Source organism: Leopardus geoffroyi, chromosome A3 (genome assembly GCF_018350155.1).
Source record: "Leopardus geoffroyi isolate Oge1 chromosome A3, O.geoffroyi_Oge1_pat1.0, whole genome shotgun sequence".
Lineage (NCBI taxonomy): Eukaryota > Metazoa > Chordata > Mammalia > Carnivora > Felidae > Leopardus > Leopardus geoffroyi.
The window spans coordinates 74,491,543-74,515,427 of NC_059336.1; the positions used below are offsets into that span (position 1 = coordinate 74,491,543).

General features: G+C 38.2%; 1 protein-coding gene across 2 annotated transcripts in view; it reads right to left on the minus strand.

The window, feature by feature from the left end:
• Positions 1-404: 404 nt before the first annotated feature.
• The window catches only part of EFEMP1 (EGF containing fibulin extracellular matrix protein 1), a 59,726-nt gene continuing 36,245 nt past the window's right edge, over positions 405-23,885 (minus strand). For both annotated transcript variants that reach the window (XM_045446111.1, XM_045446112.1), the window contains 7 exons: positions 16,712-16,834; positions 12,586-12,705; positions 11,483-11,602; positions 10,269-10,388; positions 5,829-5,952; positions 5,549-5,744; positions 405-1,032 (listed from right to left, as the gene is read on the minus strand). In XM_045446111.1, the coding sequence (XP_045302067.1) occupies positions 871-1,032; positions 5,549-5,744; positions 5,829-5,952; positions 10,269-10,388; positions 11,483-11,602; positions 12,586-12,705; positions 16,712-16,834 (965 nt within the window). In that variant the 3' untranslated portion in view covers positions 405-870. The remainder of the gene's footprint in view (positions 1,033-5,548; positions 5,745-5,828; positions 5,953-10,268; positions 10,389-11,482; positions 11,603-12,585; positions 12,706-16,711; positions 16,835-23,885) is intronic.

Genomic DNA, 23,885 nt, shown 5'->3' on the forward strand with positions numbered 1-23,885 from the left:
TCATGCTGGCACTTTGATCTTAGACTTCCAGGCTCTAGGTTGTGAGAAATAAATTTGTGTTATTTATAAGCCACCCAGTCTATATTATTTTATTATGGCAGCTTGAACTGATGAACACACTGAATTTGCTTCTTCAGGTCAACTCCACTATGGTTTAAAAATAATTTATTTTCTCATCTACTGTCTGCAGATTTCTTCACATAATAATTGTTCTATGGCTACCTTATTCATTTTGGAAATTTTGCTTACTTTTTTGTTTACATTCATAATAAAAAATTCCTGACAAAATTTAAAATATTCAACAGAAACCAGCATATTATACAATAATTATTTATTACTAAGTAATAAACAACTGTGTTTACACTGATAATGAAAATAAAAAACCAACACAAATATGGCAGATCCTCATTTTCTAAAGAAATATATCTTTATTGACTTTTTCCATTTTGTTACAAAGCAGTTAAAAAATTCATCCTTGAACTTGCATGCTGTTCAATGTTATGAGGCTGCCTCCTTATGAGACTGTCAGTGGGGCTGTAGTAAGTTTCCTTAAGCACCACAGAAGATAATCATTGCTTTGTCCCACTTTTACAGAAAAGAATCCAAGTTTCATTGGATAGAGTATGCTTAGCTCTCTTGAAGAAGACCAGTTTAGTGGATTAATGTATAATTTACATACAGTAATAAAGACAAACTTTGAATCTTTACAGATTAAATGCCCACTTTATACCATGGTGTAATTGTTTGAATTATTGGTGAGTGTACAGCATATAGATGTAGATGTACTAGATACGTCTATAAATAAAATAGTGCTTTATTGTAACAATATTCTTTGGCTGATTTAAATGCCTATAGTGGACTCTTAAAAGACTAAAAAGAAAATGGCCCCACTATTATTGTCAATCTTAACACTGAGCTTGTGCGGAAGGTTCCTATACTGTTGACTGTTAGCATCTCCAGGTCCACGATATATTCTCTTGGTCCTGATAACGACTTCACCAGCACAAGCATTGCACTTACAGGACTTGTTTGCTAAAATAAAAGAAAAAAGAGGGAGGGAGAGGAGAATTTTTCTTGAATTGCAATTTCTATTATTTGTGAGTATACCTAATCCTATAAGAATTAGGGGAAGAATTTTGAGGGTAGAATAAAAGTCACTACTTAACTCCATCTTGGTTTCAATCTTTCTTGTTTCTTTTTCCCTTGTCCACACAATAGTCATTACTTCCAAGTTACAGGGACCTGCTTTTCTGATAGTTCTGTGTTTTCTATACATCCCTCAGTATTAATTTTTCTCTTCACTTTTATTGATAGTACCAGTCTTTATAGAGACTGTAGTTCAGGTGAGAATGTGATAATGTTTGAACTGTTAAACAAAATTATCATCTTTCACTTCTTAGCATTATGTATTTGTTTACATTCTAGTAGGTGAAGAGACATGTAAATAGTTAATTTCAATAGAATATAGCAAATGCTAAGATATATGAGGTTATGTAGGGTATGTATGAAGATACACTAGGTGAAAAATACAGGGGAAAAGAGGAGGGACCCTAAAGCATTGAGGAAAGGCTTTTGAATGTGTGAGGATAGTCACCAAAGATAACTGGAAGTTTTGTTAAGAAGTGTGTTCAGGAGAACTGAATGCAGTTTCATTCTGATGAAGAATGTGATGAGTGCTGGAGAGTAGAAGGAGATGAGTTTGGAGGGGTAGGTTAGTAGATGTGCGAATCTGAATGCCAGAGGAAAGCAGGGATAGAGACAGAAGATTAGGATTTAGCAGTCACTTCAATGAGTGTACACTAAACTAAGGGACAGAATGCATGTGCGATAAGGCTGGATCTGGGAGAAGCCAATATTTAAGGAGTAGGCAGAGGAGAAGCCATTGAGGGAAGCTGAGAAGAAGCAGATGATTAAATGGGAAACAAATGAATGGCCAGCAGTGTCCAACAGAGTAGTGAGGCTGAGGGAGACTGGAACTGAAAAACGCCCTCTGGATTTAGCAGTGCGGATGTCATTGGTGGCTTTTTTTTTTTTTTCAGAGCAACTTCAGTAGGGTAATGGGAACAGAAGATAGAAAGGTGACCAGGAGGTGAGAAAGCAGAGACTGTGTTTACAGGCTGTGCTTTAAGAACCTTGGCTGGGAAAGGAGAGGAGAGCAAGGGCAACATCTAGAGGGAGGCAGGTTGAAAACGTAGGAGGTAAATGGGAGTTCGATGGAGCAAGGTTCTAGAGGAGATGGAAGGAAAAATACAGGTGGTGGATTGGCCTTGGTTGACAGAAGTGAAACCTCATCTTGGAAAAACTCAAGGGAGAAGGTAAGAAGGGGACACATGAACTTAAATTTGCAGGGGTGAGTGGGAAATTCAGGTAATTCATGTCTGTTGGTCTCAGTGGTTTCAGAAAAGTAGGGGAAGGGTCCAAACTTAAAACATGTACAAACTGAACTCACCTTCCTCTCCACACTGGTTCCTTCTTCCCTATCTTAATAAATGGCACCACCACCATTTACTATTGCTTAAGGCAGAAACTTATCTTTGGAGGTTATCTTTGGTGATTCCTCCTCCTCCACTTCCCCATAGCAAATGACTTACCAACTCATATAGTTCTTCCTATATCTTCATAAATCTGTTCACTGTTTTTGGACTCACTGCTACCACTACCACACTAGTACTGCATCTCTTGAACTACTAACTAGTCTTTTCATTTCTATTCTTGTCCTACTCCAATCCAGGCTCTGCATTGGCATCATTTTTAACATGAAAATCCAATAGCAACTTCTCTACCTGAATCCTTAATATGATCCCTAAGGCCCTGCTCATCTCTCTAGGCTTCTCTCAAGCCACTCCACTGACAGCACTTGGAGTTTCAGACCAACTGGACTGCTTCTTATTCCTTCTATTTGCTAGTCTTTAATTGCTAGTCTTCAGCTTAAGTCCACTTCTTTCAGGAGGCTTCCAGACCATTACTATCTTCTTAGCAGTTGACCTGTTAGGCATCCAAGCGCACTTGCAACTCCCTATTGTAACATTCATCATAACTGTGAGCACTTGCTCAGTGTCTTGACTATGACCTCCACTGGGGTAGGGATTGGCTTGGTTTCATTCACTGTTGTGTCTCTAGAATCCAGCAGGTGCTTGTCCCTTGAAGGTAATAGTAATTCCTTGAAGGCTTTGGTTGAATTAATTATTTCATTTAAAAATATTTTTTGAGCCCCTGCCAAGTGCCGGGTACATTCCATGTGCTGAGTATAGAAGAGTGAATCAACAGGGGAAGTCTGTTTTCATTACACCCATACTGTAGTGCATGACATAGACCAATGAATACTATGCAAAGTGGTGATAAAGGCTATGAAGAAAATAGGCTCAGTAAGGCATAGATACTGGGTGGTATGGGTGGGGAGGATGATATTCTGCCTTCTAGTTTGTGTACTACTTCTTTATAATATGTCCCCTTTTCCAGGGAAGAAGGTTTTCTCAGTATTCTCTGAAAAGGAATATAAGTAAAATCCTATATCTTAGAATCTTCAAAGACCAGGTCCAGTATCATGACCACCAAAAAACATTCTTTGTCTATTCTAGCCAACATTAATTCTTTGATGTCTTGGACCACGGAATTAGACATAAAATTGCTCCCTCTCCCTGCCCAAAGGTGTTCACTTTTGCCACACAGCAATTTTTAAAGCTGTTTAAAATAAGTGTGTATTACATACACCTCACATCGGTCTGAGGATACAGTAGGTGCTTAATTAAGGCCTGATGATTGACTCTTATGCCTTCTACACAGGTGGATTTTCAGTGGAGAAATTTTGTAGCATTTAACCCCACTACTTTTTGAATTATGTGATAAGAAATAATCTTAGAATGGCTTTTTATTTCAAATAGTTTTTGTTTTAAATAATTTAAAATTTAGTCTGGGGTTATAAAAATTGGCAATGTTTTATATCACTTATGGGAAAAAAAAAAGATTTTACTTGAGAAAAACACTGTGAGAATTTATATTTGAAAATATCAAGTCGATAAATGCACTGATATGAATCATAAAACTTTTAAACTGCTATGTTTATTGCAAGGAAAATAACATGCTGGAACTTTGCTTAACTGTTGATTATGCTAGAAATTTTATTTTCTTAAACTATAGCTGAAAGTCCAAAATGGAAAGTTATTTTTTAAAAAGATTTTGAGATGAACCTGTTTTATTGCCATGGGTTACAAATAATGTCATTTGTTTGGGCTAGAATTATTAAATTGGTATTATCTGAACTGTGTAAAATTCATTTAGAGTAAACTTCTTACAAATATCTAGTATATCTCAAATTGAAAGCATCAAATGTTAAAGAAGTTTATTCTTAGCTGTTAGAAAAAAAGAATAGCAATAGATTTGGGGTTGGATTTTTTCTCTTCAGAAGTTGGTCATAAGAAATTAATCATTTCTAATTTACTGGCAAAGAAACAGAATCACATAATTCTGGAGTTGGAAAGGAACTTAAAATATCAAAGAACAGGATAAACATGTAAACATTAAAAATCTGTAAACTTCACCACAAAGATGAATTTCCCAATTTACTTTTCATGTTCTCAAAATGAAATATTGACTTTAAAATTTGGTTAAAAATGAAGAGTGCCCAAAGGAGTTTTGAGAAAATTGTAACTGGATGAATAACATCCTTAGCGTGAAATAGTTACCGTAACCCTGCAAACTGCTTGGTGGGGTGCCATCATTTTCACATGAAGTGGTGAGCCGTATTTGAAATATGTCAGAATTTTAACCTAAAATGAACTTTTTGAGCCTTGCAGGGGGCCTGGAAGGCTGAGGCATCAGAATCAGGGAGATCTGCTCGGAAGCCCTTGGAAGGATGAGGGGGCGGTGAGAGCCAGTTTAAAGGAAGAGAGGCAGGGGCATGGGGAAGCAAAGATAATCCAGGAGATACTGTGAAGAAAGAAATAGCAGAATTTAGAGAGAGATTTCATCTAGTCAGTGAAAGAAATGGAAAACACAAAGGTGACCTCACATTGTGTGCCTGGAGGTTTGGCAACAATGGTACAACTCCTGGCACATTTGGTGCAGGGGGTTGGGGTCATTTTTCAGGGACTTCCAGGTTTCAGTTTTAGTATGAATGGAAATAATTTTGCAGGTGTGACAAGGAATTTATAGTTTCTGAAAAGTTCTCCAGGAATTAATTTTTCTATGTACAATTAAATAACTATCACTGATTTGTGGTATCTATTTGGGGTATGTGTGTTTGTGTAGGCTTGTGTTTTGTAGGTCACACACAACTCCATTAGAGTCTTCAACTTGGTTTCTGAGTGACTTTAGAGAAGCTCCTAAATCTGAGTCTCACTTTTCTATAGAGATGGAGATGAAATGTTAGTATCTCTCTGACAGTGTTACCAAGGGGATTAAATGAGATAATGCACACAGGAAGACCTTACACAATGCTTGTACATAAAAACTCTTTAAATGTTAGCTTTCCTTCCAAGTGAATACCACCAAACAGCAACAGCAAACTTGCACTTTTCCCAACAACTATGGCTGCCCTCAGTGTACTCACTCTTAGGTAGAACTCTCCATTTTCATTTCCAGATTTAATCCGAAAAGTATTGATAGTATTGGCATAAATGGTTGTGGCCTGTATCTGGAAGATGTCTGATGGCACAGACCTATCAGATCGGATGCTCATGTATTTGTAGACTATGGACTGGGGAAGTTCTCGGCACACCGCGCTTGAGACTGGGCAAACACATCGGCTGCAGAGAAAAACAGAAATATTTCCCAGTTTGGCTGGTAAGACCAGAAGCTTCCTGCTTTCAAAAGTTCTAATTTTCTCTTACTTCTCTGATGTTAGAATGTACGGATCTTGACAAGGATTTCGTGGGTAACAACGGAAGCCACCATGATAATTCCAACACATTTCATCTTCCCGACATTCATTTGTGGTCTCACACTCATTTATATCTGTAGACACATAGAGTAAAAGAATTTACTGATGTAAATAAATTGTGTAAGTGGCAGATTCAGGTTTGTAAGGTAAGAGGTATATGGGGATCTAGGTTAAATTTCATTTGTTTTTAGACACAAGACTGAGTAGGACTTGCATTTAATTCATTGCATTTAATTCAGGACAGATGTAGCTAAGTCATCCTAGACAGATTAGTATGTGTCATTTGATAATATTTTTTATCAAGCACCTATTGTTCATCTGTTGAATTCAAAGCCAAATGTTAGCCATTGGCCATACTTATAAAAAAGTGAAAGAGGGGTGCCTGGGTGGCTCAGTCAGTTAAGCATCTGACTTCAGCTCAGGTCTTGATCTTGTGGTTCATGAGTTCGAGCCCCACATGGGGCTCTGTGCTACCAGCTGAGAGCCTGGAGGCTGCTTCGGATTCTGTGTCTCCCTCTCTCTCTGCCCCTTCCCTGCCTGCCTGCGCACACACACACACACACACACACACACACACACACCCCTCTCTACGTCTCTCAAAAATAAATAATAAACATTAAAAAAAAAAAAAAAGTGAAAGACACCAGTTCTTGCCCTTGGGTAGATTGTAATTTAGTTAAGAATACAGATATGGCAATAATTATAAAATAAAATGGAATTAAACAAGAGATAGATAAGTGCACTAGCAGATTAGAAGCGGAATAAATTCTGCCTGGAGGGTTAGAAGGCTTCAGGAAGGAAGAGGCATCTCCGTTTGGCCTTGAAGTGTGGTGGGTAGACAGGATTTTCACGGTTGGGGTAGGGAGGGTCTTCCAGGTTGAGAAAGCAGAAAGCAAAATCTATGGAGAGGGCATCTGAATGTGTGGCTCAGGAGTTCCCAAAAGAGGTGAGGCTTAGAGGTGTGGACATGCGGGTGGAGTACAGCATGCAGGTGGAGACTTGATGCTCTGGGAGTGGATGACACTGTCTGGAGGAAGCATAACACAAGAAGTGAAGCAATGAAGTGTTCCACCTTGGGCAGCATAGATAGCTATTTAGAGACAGTGTGTTAGAAGGGGAAGTAAAGAAGGGGCTCTGATGAGAGGCAACCCAGGAAGAGGCAGTGCGAGGAAGCCAAAAGGGAAGAGAGCCCCAGAAAAAGAGGGCCATAGAAAGGCCAGGCTGGACAAGGACTGGTTTTAGATTTGGGAATTAGGAGCCTTCATATGACATCTGAGAGAACACTTTCACTGGAGAGCCATTATATTTACAACAACAACAGCAACGATGAAAATTATATTAATGTTAACATCCCTGGCTATGTCTATCTCCTGTTACATTTGAATAGTGATTTAGATTTTATTCAATATAAGCCTTTCTGAATCATTCCTCCTCATAATCAGGTATGTTCTATTCATTAATTTACTCATTCCATAAGTAATTTACTGAATCCCTGCTGCAAGCCAGCAATGGGCTAGTTGCTGGGATTTAATCTGTTTTTCCTATCAGAATCTCATACCTCATGTTCTTTTTGGGAGACCTTTGTTGCTCTCTGCTTTGCATTATTGAAATCTACATGTTTGTCTTAACCCTTCCATTAGCTTATAAACCCCTTGAGGGCAGGGCTGTAGTATCCATCTTTATATCCCTTCATCACCTAGCATTAATGTAACTCAGGGGCACCTGGCTTTTAAGAAATATTAAATTGAACTAAGTTGTTCTTCACCCAAATCATGTAGACATAGGTGAGAAAGATATTATCTCTATTTGACATGGAAGAAAAACAGATAACGGTTAAGTAAGTTGCCCTAGTTCATACAGTTAGTGACAGGCATCTTTCCACTGTAAGGTACTGCATCCTCTAAATGAGAATAATTCCATGCCTTGTCTTTGGAGGAAAAAAAAATGTATTTTTCCCTTCCAAACTGGCCAAAGCTATCTGGAACCCAAGAGAGACTGGAAGTTTCCAAGAGTTTCCAAGAGTCAGTTATAAGAAGTGTCTTCTTTTGGAGTGGCTATGGCTAAAGAAAGAATTTAGATCCCTTTGAAGAAATTACAATCAACTTGTCCTTTCAATATTCTTCACTCCTCTGAAAAATAAAGATGCTGTTTAGCTACAAGGAAAACTAAGACTGGTTTGTTATGTGGAGACCAAGAAGGGCAAAAGGAAACTTTATGTAATAATTTCATTTATTACTTCCATTAATTTAGAGCCTAGCATAATTAACACCTTAATCATTCTGGAATGTTTTTCAGAAATTATTAATAGTATTAAAATATTTGATGAATGTGTGTCTGTGTGTATGTGTATTCTGTTTCTCTGTCTTTCTCCTTCTCTGTGGCCTCCCTCACCCCATACAAACACACACAGTGTTTTCATTTTTGCAAGGCTGTGGAAATGAGAACAGTTATTTCATCCTCAAAATGAGCTTTTTGTGTAAAGGTAAGAATCTGAACTCTTTCGTTTTTACTTTAGTCTATGGATGACGTTGGGAAGAGATGATTTTAGTGGAGAAAACCAATTGCTTTGTACCTTAAAAGAATGTTAAGTCTCTCTCATAAAAAATGTTTTTGGCTTAGCCAAACATTCTGGAGCTGCATATCTTCAAGATATAACACTCATGAATCCCTTATTTGCAATTCTAGTGCATTTTTCACCTTTAGTTGTAACTGAAATGTTTTCATATACTAGAATAGGCAGGTAAGATTCCACTGTATGTTAATTTGCTTCTGTCTTTTGCTGAGGATCAAATCCATTTGTGATAAAAAACACATAGACATTTTTTTGCAGGACTCCAGGGAAATTGGTTAGGACATCCCACTGGCTAACATTTTCCTCCATGTAATATTCATGTTAAAAGTCTCAGTTAGACTTTAAAAAATAAAATCATTGGAATGCAATGTTTTCCCACAATTAACATTAAAGTCCCCAGTAACCTGGAAAGGGGACTAAAGGAGTTCATTGTGCAATGAATGCCATTCTGATTATGCTCATATTTAGTAGATGGAGTCTAGTTGAATGGCCATATGCATACTATAAAACCGCAGGTCCTGGGTGTTCTGGTGAATTAATATTTTCCTATAAAATCATGATATAGACTGAGAATCCCTAGTGTCTCCTTTCCTTGGTCTTTTCCTTTCTTGAAGGATTTATTGCTCCTGTATGTCCTTTCTCAGTTCTGATTAAAAAGGACTCTCTAGAGAAGATTTGCTACTAGTCACTTACATGGCTAAGTACATGTTACAAGAACATCTTGGGGATGCCTGGGTGGCTCAGTCGGTTAAGCATCTAATTCTTGATTTTGGCTCATGTCATGATCTCACTGTTGGTGAGATCGAGCCCTGCATTGGGCTCCATGCTATCAGTGCAGAGTCTGCTTGGGATTCTCTCTCTTCCTTTCTTTCTGCCCCTCCCCTACTCATTCTCTCTCCCCGCTCCATCAAAATAAATAAACTTAAAAAAATCTTGGATTGTAAGGCTTTATAGTTTATGTAAGGCTTTATAATTTTTATGTATATTATTTCATTTCATTCTCACAACTCCCTTTTCCAAAGTTAAGGGTCAAAGATTTTCATAATTTGTTCAGAATTACATAGATAGAAGACTAGGACTCAGATTTTCTGTCTTCAAGTTTAGTCATTTTTTTTTTACTTGTTCACTGCTTTATGTAAACGTAGGGGTTTATACTAGCCTTTCTAGGATTATCTATACTTTTGGTTCTATCCAAGCAAATCTTTTCCCTGTTAAAGAAATTTTAAACGACATTGTAGCATTGGAGGTGTATAGGTGTGAAGATTACCTGAATGTTTATTTTAAAACTGGACCCTAGGATATTAGCTATTTTTGGATCTATAGTTTTTTTTTTGCTGAAGAATTCAAGCTCATTTTAAGACACATGAGGCTGATTTTCTCAGTACCTAAATTACTACCCAATTTATAATCTTGGTATTTTAGAGAATTGAGACTAGTTTGAGGTTTGCCTAACCCACATATTAAGTTTATTCTCTGGACTCAAACTCATGGCAAGATATTTTAATAATTGAATCTTTTTGGGTTGGTGATTAAAAGATGTGTATCATAGAGATTATATAGGCTATATAGAAGAGATATCAGTATTTTATTAAAATTACTTACATCTTAAGAAAGAAAAATAATTACTTTAAATTTCAAAAAAGTCAGTGTTAACTGAATAATACCCTTTTGATGAGATTTGCATAATGCATGATGAGCAAGGGAAAAAAGAGTTCAAATTATATGCAAGATGGAAAAAATGAAAGTCTATGGTAACTCTGTCCCTGCTTTTCCTGGTTAAAAATGAACACTTAACAGATATGAAAACAATAAGCTTACCTTGACATGTTCTACTTCTCACCACTTGGTATCCCTGGGGGCACATACACGAGAATTTCCCAGGTTCATTGACACACTGATATTGACACAGGTAGCTTGAGGTTCTGCATTCATCAATATCTGTTGAATTAGACAAGAGCAAGGACACAGAGTTGAAAAACGTACAGGTCACTACTTTGGTAATATTTTTAAAGGTAAGGTAAGAGGGTAAAAATACTATAAACTCTAAAACAGAAATATAATACTTTATAAGAAGCTCAAAGGAAAATTATACAATATCAGCTCATTTCCCCTAGAACTTTGCCACACATCAGTTTTACTCAATTATTGCTGAGAGTTTGGCAAATCTCAGACCTCACAATACTGACTGAACAGACTGAATGAATGAATTGGGAATTTAAGTGAAGAATGCTTTGCATTTCTCAATGGTGATGTCTTTGTAGTTTGCTCAGAAGGGCAGAAGCAGCTGTCCAGAGCCAAGCCCTTTTGGTTTTGAGCATAGTGGCATGATGTGAAACCTCTCCAGGTGGGGTATGACCTCTGTGGCCCCAAGTAAAGCTGGAAGGAAGTCAAAGACATCAAGTGTCAATGGCATTCTCCTCAGGATGTCTTATGCCTTTTGAATTGCACAGTGGAACACTCATGGGCAATGGACTCTGAAGGTCATCCTTCCAATTAAATGGCCCTCTTTTTACTCATGTGGAAAGCGAAGCCCAGGCAACTTAAGAAATGTGTGCCCAAGTCAAACAGTGGCAGGAATAAGACTACAGGACAGGTCTCTTGGTTTATATTCTAATGTTTCTGAATGTGATCATTTCTCCTCAGACTTAAGTGTGTGTACCAGTCATCTGGGATTCTTGTTAAATGCAGCCTCTAACTCACTAGGTCTGGTCTGGGGCCTGAGATCTCTATTTCTTGCAGGTAGAGACAAGGAAGTGTCAATGCTGCTGGCCATCAGATCACATTGAGAAGCGAGACACCAGAACACCCCTTCTAATTATTAGACCCAGCCTGTATCTAATATTTCAGTTATTTTGTCCCTTCTCCTTTCTCTTGGTGACAAACTAAAAAGCCAATGTTATCACAGAACTTAATTAAAGAATAGAATTTCCATGGATAAAAATTTGTTTTCATAAACAAGTACATAATTGGATAAAGCAGCAGAAAATATAGGGATTGAACTGTTATTGCAAATTATTTGGAAAATATTTCACCTTCACAGTTGAGCCTGTCACTGCTTAGTTCGTATCCTTGATTGCACTGACAGATGAATGAACCAAGAATGTTGTAGCATTGCTGAGCACATTGATTGCTGGCATCACATTCGTTTATATCTGAAAGGAAAAGTTATATACACTCATATATCTACGTCTTCAACCATATCCTTGCTCTTTTGTACCTATGTCATCTAACAATAAGTGAATAATTCCCTAGTTGGATTCTTTGCCCTGCAGAAGCTCACTGGAGAACATCCATTCAGGTTTCATATTTGTTGGAATAACTTCAAACATCTGCCATACACTTCTTTTAGAAATACCAGAATATTTCTTTCTGGGGATGACAGTTAGTTTTGTGTTTGATGAGTCTTTCCAAAAGAATTTAATGATTCTAATAAATATACATTCCAGCATCTATTTTCTTTTATTGTTGTTCAAATGCAAAGTGCCAAGTCTATAAATAATTGATATAAGACATTTGTACTGATACAGTCTCTCAGCATGCTGTGGTGAAGATTTATCTGTGCTATTTATTACTTTTTAAATGGGTTCTGTTAAATTCCATTACAATTATAGCATAAGCTGTTGAGACCCATACAGAGTTTTGCAATGCTCCAAGGCACTGAAAATGTTGTGAAAAGGCATTTTTCCTGCACTAGATTCTTTCCATGTCATGCCAATCTTAAAATTTGTGCCGTGACACTGCATTCTGAAAGGGGAGAAGAAGCATGTAAAAATCAGATGCACTTTCAGTGGAAAGTTTATGTACTTGAACTTGCAGTAACCCTTTGGCACCTTCAGCATTTATATCACACACTGCTGACTAATTGGTGTGCGTATATCAGTTGATCTGTAGTTTTTTATATTTTTGATAAACCCACAGAGGACAACTAAAAACCAACATTAACAAAGTTTCCATTCACATCTTGATGTGTTTTAAGAGACAAATTGGTTACTGTCTTTTCAGCTTTGTGCAGGGAAGATGATGGAAATCAGTTCACTCAAGAACACAGAAAAACTGGAAATAGAACAATATGGTATGAGGTTTCCTTTTTTTGAAGATAGAAATCAGTCAGTATGGCAGCGCCCCAAAAGCTTACCTACACAGGTATAGTTGTTTGCGGCCAACTGAAACCCAGGACTGCACTGGCAATAAAATGATCCTGGTGTGTTCACGCATCTTTGGTGGCAATATGGAGGGATGGTGCATTCATCTATGTCTGGGTTATCAGGCACACACACAAAGAGAACCAAATTATTAACTATCCATAGTTGTTAGCTCTTAAGTTCTCAGCAGGACATTATCTAGGAAACCTAGCTGGAGAAAATCTCCCTTAAAATAATTGTCCCTATCTTTTTAAATTAGTGTTTGTGTTTTAAATATACTCTGCATTCTGCAGCTGAGTGAGATGTTAGAAACAAAGACTTCATAAAGCTGGTTGAGTGGGTTGAGATTTAAAGACAGAAGAGTAATTATGACTATTTCACATATATATGAGTGTTAGTTTGGGGATCTAAATAATTATTTGTAATGGCAAAAGTAAAAAACTGCAGAAGAATCGAGCGATGTAGCATAATCTAAGCGACAGGAGGTGTGGTCTGCTGCTCAGCTGGTTACATTGGCAAAGTCACATAAACATCTGGTATCTCGGTTTTTTCTTCTGTAAAATGTGGATAGTAATACTTGCTATTTGTATCTTATGAAGTTTCTGTGAGAATCAAATGAAAGAATGCCATGGAAGGAATAGGACGCTACACAAATTACCTCTTGAGAGTGACCTCTGACACATTGATGAAGTGTTCCAGGCTGAGTTCTTCTCAGATAAATATTTCCAACTATAAAATGCTCAGCTGAGAACTTGCAGAGTAGGATTAACATCTTAGAAGCATAATAAAATTTCATTAACTCTACGCTTTGTGACAATTCTAACATGGAGTGTGTGATTTAAAATAACAATTATGCACGTACTATGTAAGACTATGTAGTGACACTAACTTCTGATAAAAAAACAAAAACAAAACAATAATGCTGAACCCTTCTACCTAAAACTGTGGAAGGCAGTATGCTCAAGTGGCCTCAGGATAACCTGAATTGGAATCTTTGTTCTGGCAATTACTAGCATGGTCTTAACCTCTCAAAGCTTCCATTTCCTCCTCTGTAAGTGATAATACTACAATATGGTCGACTTGTTGGGAGGATAACATGAAATTATGTAGGCAAACTTTCTTGCACAAAATGGGTAAAAATAAATGGCAGCTATTATTAATAAGCTGCAAAATAGATTTGATTTCACTTGAATATTGAAATAAAAGGTAATGATATTGACATGGCTTTCTACCTCATTTATTGAGGTGTCTGCTCAAATGTCACTTCAGGGAGGCCATCTCTGCCCATTCATATAAAATAGCTTCTTCTGCCCCATCTGTCCCCTTTTCCTACTTTATATTTCTTTGTAGCCATTGATACTCCTTGGGATTGTGTTATGTGTTTATTTGCCTCTTGTCTGTCTCCCTCACTATAATGCATGGCAAATAAGACCTGTATCCTTTTGAGGCAAAGGTAAAGTATTTTTTGTCTGTTCACTGCTGTGTGCTTAATACCTGGAACAGGGTCTGGCATAGTAGGTGCTCGATAAACATGAGTTGAATGAGTGTAGACTTCATACTAATTAAGAGCAATTTTAGCGTGGTTCTTCCTAGTACCCAGTGTTATAGCCAGGTGCCAGTATTGACAGTTAGTTTCTATAAATGGTATCTTCTAATAGCTCCATGAGGGCCGTGATTCTGTAAACTGTGTTTGTTCACCATGATGGCCCAGCACTTAGAACAGTATGTGGTATATAGTCAGCCCTCAGTAATACTTGATGTATGTCTTCTCAACCAGTAAGCATCTACTGAATCACTGTTATTTGCAAGTGCTGTGTTTGGCACTGCTGGCTTTTAATGATGATAAATACATGTACATTGTACCTTGTCTAGCATGGAAGAAAGGCATGAAAACATATTACTGCATGGAATGATAAGATCAACAATAAGAAAGCTACACAAGGTACAGAGAGAGCACCATTCTACTCAAGGTGTGGCCTGCTGACCACTGCTGATCCATGGACTATTTGGACCAGTCCACGACAAATAAGTACAGAAATTCAGAATATGTATTTAGGAATAGCAATTTGGTATTGCCACAACATTTTTATTGTATTTTACAGTAGTATTGATCTGTAACAGACTAGAAATTTACAAAAAAAGATCCATCAAGGGGCACCTGGGTGGCTCAGTAGTTAAGCCTCCTACTTTGGCTCAGAGGTCATGATCTCACAGTTCATGGGTTTGAGCCCCGCGTCAGGTTCTGTGCTGACAGCGTGGAACCTGGGGCCTGCTTCCAGTTCTGTGTCTCCCTCTCTCTCTCTGCCTGCCCCCACCCTCCCACCCCCGCTCACACTGTCTCTCTTTCAAAAATAAATAAACATTAAAAAAAAGATCCATCAAAGTTTGAGAAGTACTGACAAAGAGGAGGGAGTAACTAATCATATCTGGGTAAATCACGGAAGACTTCTCAGAAGAAGTAACCCTGAGCTGGGATTTGGAAACTGAATAGGAGTTTGCCAGGGGTGCATGTTCCTGGTGCTGAAAGAGCTTATGTACAGACACTGAGGTGTGACATTGTGTGATGTATGTGCGGAACTATAAATAGTGGACAGGACTGAAGTGTAATATTTTGTGGGGGAGGGGAGGTATTGATACCACAGAGGATCTGATGGAAGAAGATCTTATATGTTCTGTTGACGAATGTAGAGTCGGTTCTGTGGGTGAGGGGAACACCAGGGCAGCCCCATGATTAGATCTGAATTTAAGAATGTTTCTTCCTGCCATATCATATAGGGCTATAAGAATACATTTTATTTTTAATTGTTCCCATAGTAGGTTGAGTTAGTTCTTTTTCTATACCTTTTATACCCTAAGGTGTTTATTCTCCTGACTAATCCAGTGGGCAAAACTTTGGTGCCTGTGGAGTTTTCCACACAGTCTTTTCCTAAATCACAGCTTCAGTCCCACAAATTCTGGGCCTTTCTCAGAGGCTGGGCACCAATCCCAGCACCTGGGCACAACCCCATGGCAGGCAGAACTGGGCCAGGGCCCATGAGGAGCTCAGTGTTGACATCCTGATGTCAACAGCCAGCATTCTCAGGCGAAAATTGATGCTAGCTCCCTGTCCCCACATTCTTATCCTCTGTTACTAAGAGAAAAGAAGTACTCTCCACTGATGTATGGTAAAGCGGTATGTAAATCAATGTCAATATCATATGAATGCAATTGACACAGGGAGTCAATTTAGAAAGTTTCATTCCTGGTGCTGGATCTCATGACTGATCCCAGAACACATTTACTTTTTACTGTTTACTTCTTATTTGCCAGTCAGCCTCCTTATACTATGTTTTTACAGTCATTCAAAAAAAAAAAAAAATGCACAGAGCATCTACTTGGCAGGCACTCTTCAGGGACTGGGGAGACAGCAATGACACTAACCAGATCTGGCCCCTGCCCTCAGGTAGCTCAAGTAGAGCTCTCAAGTAGAGGCACATGCTACACTTGGCTTTGCGTTCCCAGCACTGCACCCACTTGCAACATAAAGAATGTTTAGTACATGTCTGTCAACTCATCACATAATGATAGTACACAGCTATTCCACTCAGGACCAGGCGCTGTGCTAAGCACTCCCACATATGAGCTCCTGAGGTAGGGGCTAGTATTATCTCCATACCACAAAGGAAAAAAGTTAACACACAGCCTATGTAAGTCACTTGTGAAGAGCCTCAAAGTGAGTTGGGGGTACAGCTGGGATTTGAACCTCACCATTTGCCCTATAAGCTATGCTATTTTATGAACCAGTGAATAAGGTTCATATCATCAGTGTTTTAGGTTTATGGCCCCCAAACAGCTAATTTAAAATGATCTCCTTGGTTGCTTTTGTGGTCCCATCCATATGCCAAATTTATGCTTTTGCTTAGTCTACCATGTAACCGACACTTTATACCCAGAATACGCTCACCCTTTAGGTTAGCTCTTTCTCATTAATGTGGAAAACGGATCAGTAGTTAATGAAAGAATAAGCAGTTGTTAGCCATCATTCTCCAAATAAATATGAGTGCTTTGTTTTGAATGACTGAGGTTTAAGCAAGTAAGAGGTTTAGGACAGGATTTTGCTTATTGTTCTGCTGTACTTACCTACACACTGCTCTCCCCGCTTCTGGTACCCCGGGGGGCACTGACAGGCGAAGGAGCCTCGTAAATTGATGCACACTTGGTCAGCTCTGCAGTTGTGAGTCCCCGCAGTGCACTCGTCTATGTCTGTTAAAAGGTAGCACAGAGTTTGAGTTGGTTGGGCAGATGTTGCTATCTCCCCCGTTTAAAAAAAACTGAAGAATGGTTGACACATAAGTTACACGAGTTTCAGGAATACAACATAGTGATTCCACAACCCCACACATTATGTTATACTCACCGTAAGTGTAGCTATCATCTGTCACCATACAATGCTATTATAATACCATTGACTATATGCCCTATACTGAAATGCCATCATAGTTTCTTTTAAGGAAATAAAGTTTTTGCCCTATTCTGAAGATAATACTCTGTAATATTATTATATTGGGAATGTTTAAAATTATAAACGATTTCAAGTGTTCAGATAACAATTTTGTAGATGCCAGTGTGTACCTCTCAGATTTAACACACACTAACATTTAGCTGTACTTGCCTTGGCTCACTTTATTTTCAGAAATGAACCATTTGAGATATAGCTAAAGCCTTACTGTATTCTCATCTCTTTACTCACCCACCTGCCACACTAGGTAGGTGTGAACCCTTCCCTGAGATGTTTTTTTTTTGCATTTATTACGTAGATCTACATCCATTAGAACACACAATATTGTTTTGTGTTTTAAAGTATAAATAAATTGTATAATACTTGCCTTTTCCATCCAATATATTGCATTTGAGATCATTATGTTGTCAAATCTCTAAAAATCTGTCCAATAACCAGGTATAAATCAAATTTAATACTATGCATTTCCTGTTGCCTTTCCTTGCAAATTTCAAAATGCAAAGGATTCAACTAGATCATATTTGTCTAGGGGAAATAGGCTGGTGTAGTTTAAAATACATGTTTTCCCAAAGCATTTAATTTCAGTTAAAAAACAGATATTTCCCCAAAGCAGTTGTATAATTTACTAAATGTGCCCTAAGGATTAGGGCACATTTTCTAGTTCTAGAAAAGTAAAAAATGCTCAGTCATAATATAATGAATCTGTTATAATGGATTCCTCTGGGGTCAAAGTGTGATGTGAATTTGTGTGTGTGTGCACTCATATTACAGTAATTTATAAGTGAAATTTAATGTTGTCTTTTCAACATTACCTTCGCATTGTTTTGTTTCGTTTTTTTACCTTCTCATTTAATTAACTCTCTTACATTATGAAGTTAAATAGATGAGTTCAGAAGATGAAAGGATTATGTGATTTTGGCATTCCTCAACAACTGTACAGTCTAAGCTTTGTTAAAAACTATTGTACAACTCAGAGCACCTGGGTGGCTCAGTCAGTTAAGCATCCGACTTGGGCTCATGTCATGATCTCATGGTTCGTGAGTTTGAGCCCCACGTTGGGCTCTGTGCTGACAGTTCAGAGCCTGAAACCCGCTTCACTCAGGTTCTGTGTCTCACTCACTCTCTGTCTCTCTCTCTCTCAAAAATGAATAAACATTAAAGAAATCTTTAAATTAAAAAAAAATTGTACAACTTGGAATTCCTAGATGACAAATTTTGCATAAAAACTGAGACAGGCTTAGGGAGCCTTTGATCATCACTGGGGCAAACCCAGGGTGGTTCTTTGGAGCAAATAGTGGGCTAAAATTCAATACAAAAAATGAGCCATCTGCAATGAGAATGTATTCCTCAATTCCTGACTTCCTTTAAAGAAGCTCAGAGAGTGGCTCCTGGTATGTTGCCTTTCAAGTCTGTTTCCAGGGAGAACTGCTGCACTTACGCTACTAATGTAATAATGTAGGAGGTTCCGATTAGAAGAGACTTGTCCTCAGATGTCGGCTTTGAATGATAAAAGAGATTCTTTCCAAAAGGAAGAGGGAGGGGAGATGAAAATACTTGGGGGATGTATGTCTGTATTGGATAATACCCTATAAAAGCATCTACTTCACATAATTCTTTGAACCTGGTTTTAAAATTTTGGTGACTTTTTGTTACGTTTTTTAAATTTTTGTTTTGAAATCCATCATCATCATCATCATCATCATCATCATCACCATCATTTTCACATCAGTGATTGTAACTCTGTCCTTCTAAGGTCCTATGCAGAGATGCCACGATCTTGCTTTGAAATTATCTGCTCTTTTTTTTGTGTCTTCTATTATTTTCTCTTATGCACTTGATGAAAACATTTCTACTGGGGTTTCTTTCAGAGCTTTATGACTCGCTAATGCAGAAATGACAGCAGAATTCCTATTGTTTTATGTCAAGAACATTTGCCAGCATTTGCAGTGATAACAGCCCTGAGAGATACAGAAATGTGAGATTCAGATGTGGCAAGTTCCCTCAGTACACGCTGGCAGAAGATCAAGGACTGGGGCTGGCTGCTGCATTTTCTAAGGGAGGCCTCGCCAGTGAGGGCGGCTTTTCTTTCTGAGACCTCTCTGCAAACCGCCTCCACCCCATCACATTCCCCATGTCCTACAATTTCCTTCCTACTTGCGTTCAGTTCTAAGGCTCTTTGATAAATAGGCTAATATTTCCAGTGGCCTTAATATATCATTAAATAGGTTTTAAACATAAACATTGTGCCACCTGGACCTACTCCATCTTAAGAACCAGGTCCATTTACTTTCCGAGAAAGATTATTGAATAAAAATATTAAGTGACTTAAAATAATTTAATAGTAAAAAAAAATTCCACTGCCACTATATTCTCTCCTTTCTCTATCAAACAAACAACCAAAACTTCCATAGGACTCACTGCACCTACCACTGACTTGTGATACTTTTAACATACTTTGTACATACTTGGACTCACTTTAATTTTTAATTCTTTCAGATGGGAAACTTCTTCAAATTCAATAAAACACAATTGCATCAAATCACCTTTAAGACATTATTCCAAAGGAGTTGATTGTTTGCTTCATCACATACTTAGAGCTGGATCTGCTAGGAAATGAACTGACTACATTTTTTTTTATGGCTTCTCCAACTCAAGCTTAGAATATTTATCCTCTCCTTTGCTCTTAGCAGTTTATCTAATGCTAAAGGACACATGGACCGGATTTTTTTGAACTATCTTTGATTATACTATCAATTCATTAGTTTATAAAAAAATTTTTTTCATTAGTTTATTTAAATAACACAATTTTATGATTTTAAAAGTTGTACTTTAAGACTCTGTTTGTTATTGGAGCACCTGGGTGGCTCAGTCAGTTAAGCGTCCAACTTTGGCTCAGGTCATGATCTCATGGTCTGTGAGTTTGAGCCCCACGTTGGGCTCTGTGCTGACAGCTCAGAGCCTGGAGCCTGCTTTGCATTCTGTGTCTCCCTTTCTCTCTGCCCCTCCTCTGTTCATGCTCTGTTTCTCCCTGTCTCTCAAAAAAATAAATAAAACCATTAAAAAAATTAAAACCCTGTCATTACTTATTCACAAAGCATACGTCATATGAGAAAGTCATATAAGAATCGTTATAAATTGTTAAACTCTTTTACTCTTGTTTTTTTAAAGATCTTATTTTAAAGTAATCTCTACACCCAGTGTGGAGCTCAAACGCACAATCCCGAGATCAAGAGTCACATGCTCCACTGATTAAGCCAGCCAGGCACCCCTATGCTTTTTTCTACTTGTGTGCATTTCTATATTTCTTAAATATCAGAAAGTTAATGTAATAGGAAAGTCACTAAAACACACATCTATGTCAGAGACTCGGAGCAGAACATCTATCCTCATGCAGGTGCACCAGAAGACCTGGTTTCCCAGGCTTTTTTGTTCATGAAAGGTCTCTGTGGTGAGAATATCTCTAGTGGCAAAAGCACTGCTTTATTCATATGGGAAGCAACTCAGGTCAGCCTTGATTTTCCTGGTAATTTATGAAAAAGTACTTGGGAGAGAGGAAATTTTGTTTTGCTTTTCAACTAGCTTACTTGGTTCTTAAGCAGTTATTACTTAATACATTCCCTGGGCCCTGGACCCAAGCTCTTTGTGGATGGGGTCTACATCTTACTTTTTTCTGTATTCCTTTTTTTTTTTTTTGAAAGAGAGAGAGTGAGCAGGGGGAGGGGTAAAGAGACCGGGAAAGAGAGAATCCCAAGCAGGTTCCTGTCAGTGCAGAGCCCGATGTAGGGCTCCATTTCACAAACCGTGAGATCATGACCTGAGCTGAAACCAAAAGTCAGATGCTTAACTGACTGAGCCACCCAGGCGCCCCACTTCCCACCCCCACCCCCCCATATTCCTAGCTCCTAGCAGAGTACATGAAACATAGTGGGCTTTCAGTAAATGTTTGTTCAATAAATGGATGAGCGAATGATAATTGTTTGATGGGAACTGATACCTAGAGTGTAAGGAAAGTAGGATCAGTGTTTTATCTCATTGAACTAATCATTTACATGGAAGGGGAACAGGCAAGATGTGAGAAACAGCAAAAGCAGCAAGATGTCAGCAAACGGAAACTGGAGTAAAGCAATGGTGTCGAGAAGGGTGGAAACTAGGAGGAATAAGGCAGCATCAGAGGTGGGCAACTGTGGAAGGTTTGCCAGGCTAGGTAAGTTTTGAGCTTCATTTTGAAGAAGGTGAGGAGGCTATTTCTAGGCAGGAGGCAGGTCACATTAGAAAACATGCCATGAAACAAAGAGGTTTGCATGAGAAGAGTGGCAGACAGCTGGAGTCAGCATGGCTGGAGGGGCAGTGTGAGGAGCCTGGTGCAGTGCCTGCTTGAAGATGCTCAGAACATGGTGGCTCAAGTCATAAGCAAAAATTCAGGGCCTGAAAGGTGGGATTGGAATTTGAATTGAACACCACAGGGAACTGCGCTAAACTATGTAGACACAGCCTAATGTAAACATAGCCAAAGAACAAAATAATAGAGTGTGCTTCCTAAAATATCACAACACGTAAATCAACTCACATTTCATCGTTCTAATGCATTAAGAATAGCTAATGGCAGTATTTGGTGATTCCCTCATTTTTCAAAAATGTGCCCACACTCTCCCTCCTAGTGATTTATACTGTTGTAGGGCCCTTTCTTGCTGACTTTGGCACCATCATTGCTTCAAATAATGCAGTCTGATCTTTGCTCGGCTCTCACTTCTAGCCTCTTTATCACACTGACCCCCAGTCTATGGAACTGCATATTTGGTTTCCTCTCAAAAGTTAATGGAGGCAACTGTGTCCACATCTCTGTGGTGTCCATTAAGTCCCTGCTTAGGCCTTCATTCTCTATGTTTTTGGCTCCTTCCTGTCATTCTGACTCATATTTCCCAAACCCCTGACTCATGCTGCTTTCTCTCTCTTATGCAACATTTTAATCTCTGCAATGTTCTTTTCATAATTTGATAACTTACCACGACATGGACATTCAGTGTGTTTTCATGGGCAAACATGTTTTCTGTAGCTTAAATGCTTTAGATTACAATTTAGACACTGTTGCTTTAGATTTAAGGAGTAATTCAGAATTACTTTGGAATAAGCCACCACTGACCAAGGTTGAGAACACACTGAAATAGGAGGAAGGGAACTGAAATGATTTTGCATCTGTCACTGCCTAGGTGATCTAGGACCACAGCATCAATTCTTTTTCTCTGTTTCTCCATCTGTAGAATAGACTGCCCATCCTTAATGATGCATGGAGTTTTTAAAGTTCAGAATCTTCAAAATATATCTTTTTGTTTTCCAGGCTGTAAACACCTAGGGTAAAATGGCCATATCTTTACTAGTTCTGTGGGGAGCACTGTGCATGCTTTGTAAATATTACTTGATGGTGCTGTCCTTTGAACTCCTGTGGTAAAAGAAAAGGCAGTGGTTAAATTCAAGTTGCTGCTATTTCTTCATCTGCGTGGATTTAAAATCTTATTGTATCTTCTACAACCATACTAATTTAATCTCATAAATGGAGTAAAGTAGGAAAAAAAGGTCAAGGATTCATGTTTGCTATAAGAAGGAGCTACTTTACTCCTAGCCTCTTCCTCTTCCTTCCTTCTTTCCTGGCTTCCTTCTCTCTATCCCCCTCCCTTTCTTTGTTTCTTTCTTGGTTTCTTGGCTTCTTTCTCTTTCTTTCTTTCTTTCTTTCTTTCTTTCTTTCTTTCTTTCTTTTCCTGTCTTTTCTTTTCTTTCTTTTCTTTTCTTTTCTTTTCTTTTTTCTTTTCTTTTCTTTTCTTTTCCTTTCTTTTCCTTTCCTTTCCTTTCCTTTCCTTTCCTTTCCTTTCCTTTCCTTTCCTTTCCTTTCTTTTCCTGTCCTCTCCTCTCCTCTCCTCTCCTCTCCTCTCCTCTCCTCTCCTCTCTTCTCTTCCCTTCCCTTCCCTTCCCTTCCCTTCCCTTCCCTTCCCTTTCTTTCACATTCTTAACAGTTTAAATAGATACCCATCTGCTCAGAATGATTGGTCCTAATCCTTTCTAGTGACAGGACAATAAATTGTTTCCCAGAACTGTTTCTATTTACTGTATAAAACTTTTTCTTTTAATGTTTATTTATTTATTTTGAGAGGGTAGGGGCATGGGGTTTGATCTCATGAACTGTTAGATCATCACCTGACTGGAAATCAAGAGTAGGACATTTAACCAACTAAGCCACCCAAGTGCCCCTAGAACTTTTTAAATAAAAGGGACTCATTGTGTAAGGATCTTACTGTTATTCTGGGTTTTCATCTTATTTTTCAGTATAATCCTGGAAAGCAGGAACCATCTGAATAAGTGCTGAGAGCAGTGCTGTTTTACTGCTGCCTCATTAATTCATGGCTCTTAATAATGATAAGCTGAGTAATCAAGACATTAAACCATATTGCTTAAATTTTGATTAACAAGATGGTGTGTGACATGTTATATAACTTCATATACAAACTTGTTAAAATTCTAACATGAATTGGTGCAAAAATAGACAAATACTTAGCAATATTTAAACATCTATGATTTGATTAGAAATTTGGATCTGCAAGCCTCAGATTTAATCCTGATAACAGCTCTATGGAATAAGTGGTCACATCATGCACAATTTATGGATGAGGCAGGAGGATGTCACTGAAATGTAGATTCGTGAGGTGACCTGCCCAAGGTCACACAGAGTAGAAACTGAAATGCTAGATTTCCATTTTGCCCCTGCAGTTTTGGTCTTCAGAAAGATTCATTTCCTGAGTTTTGGAT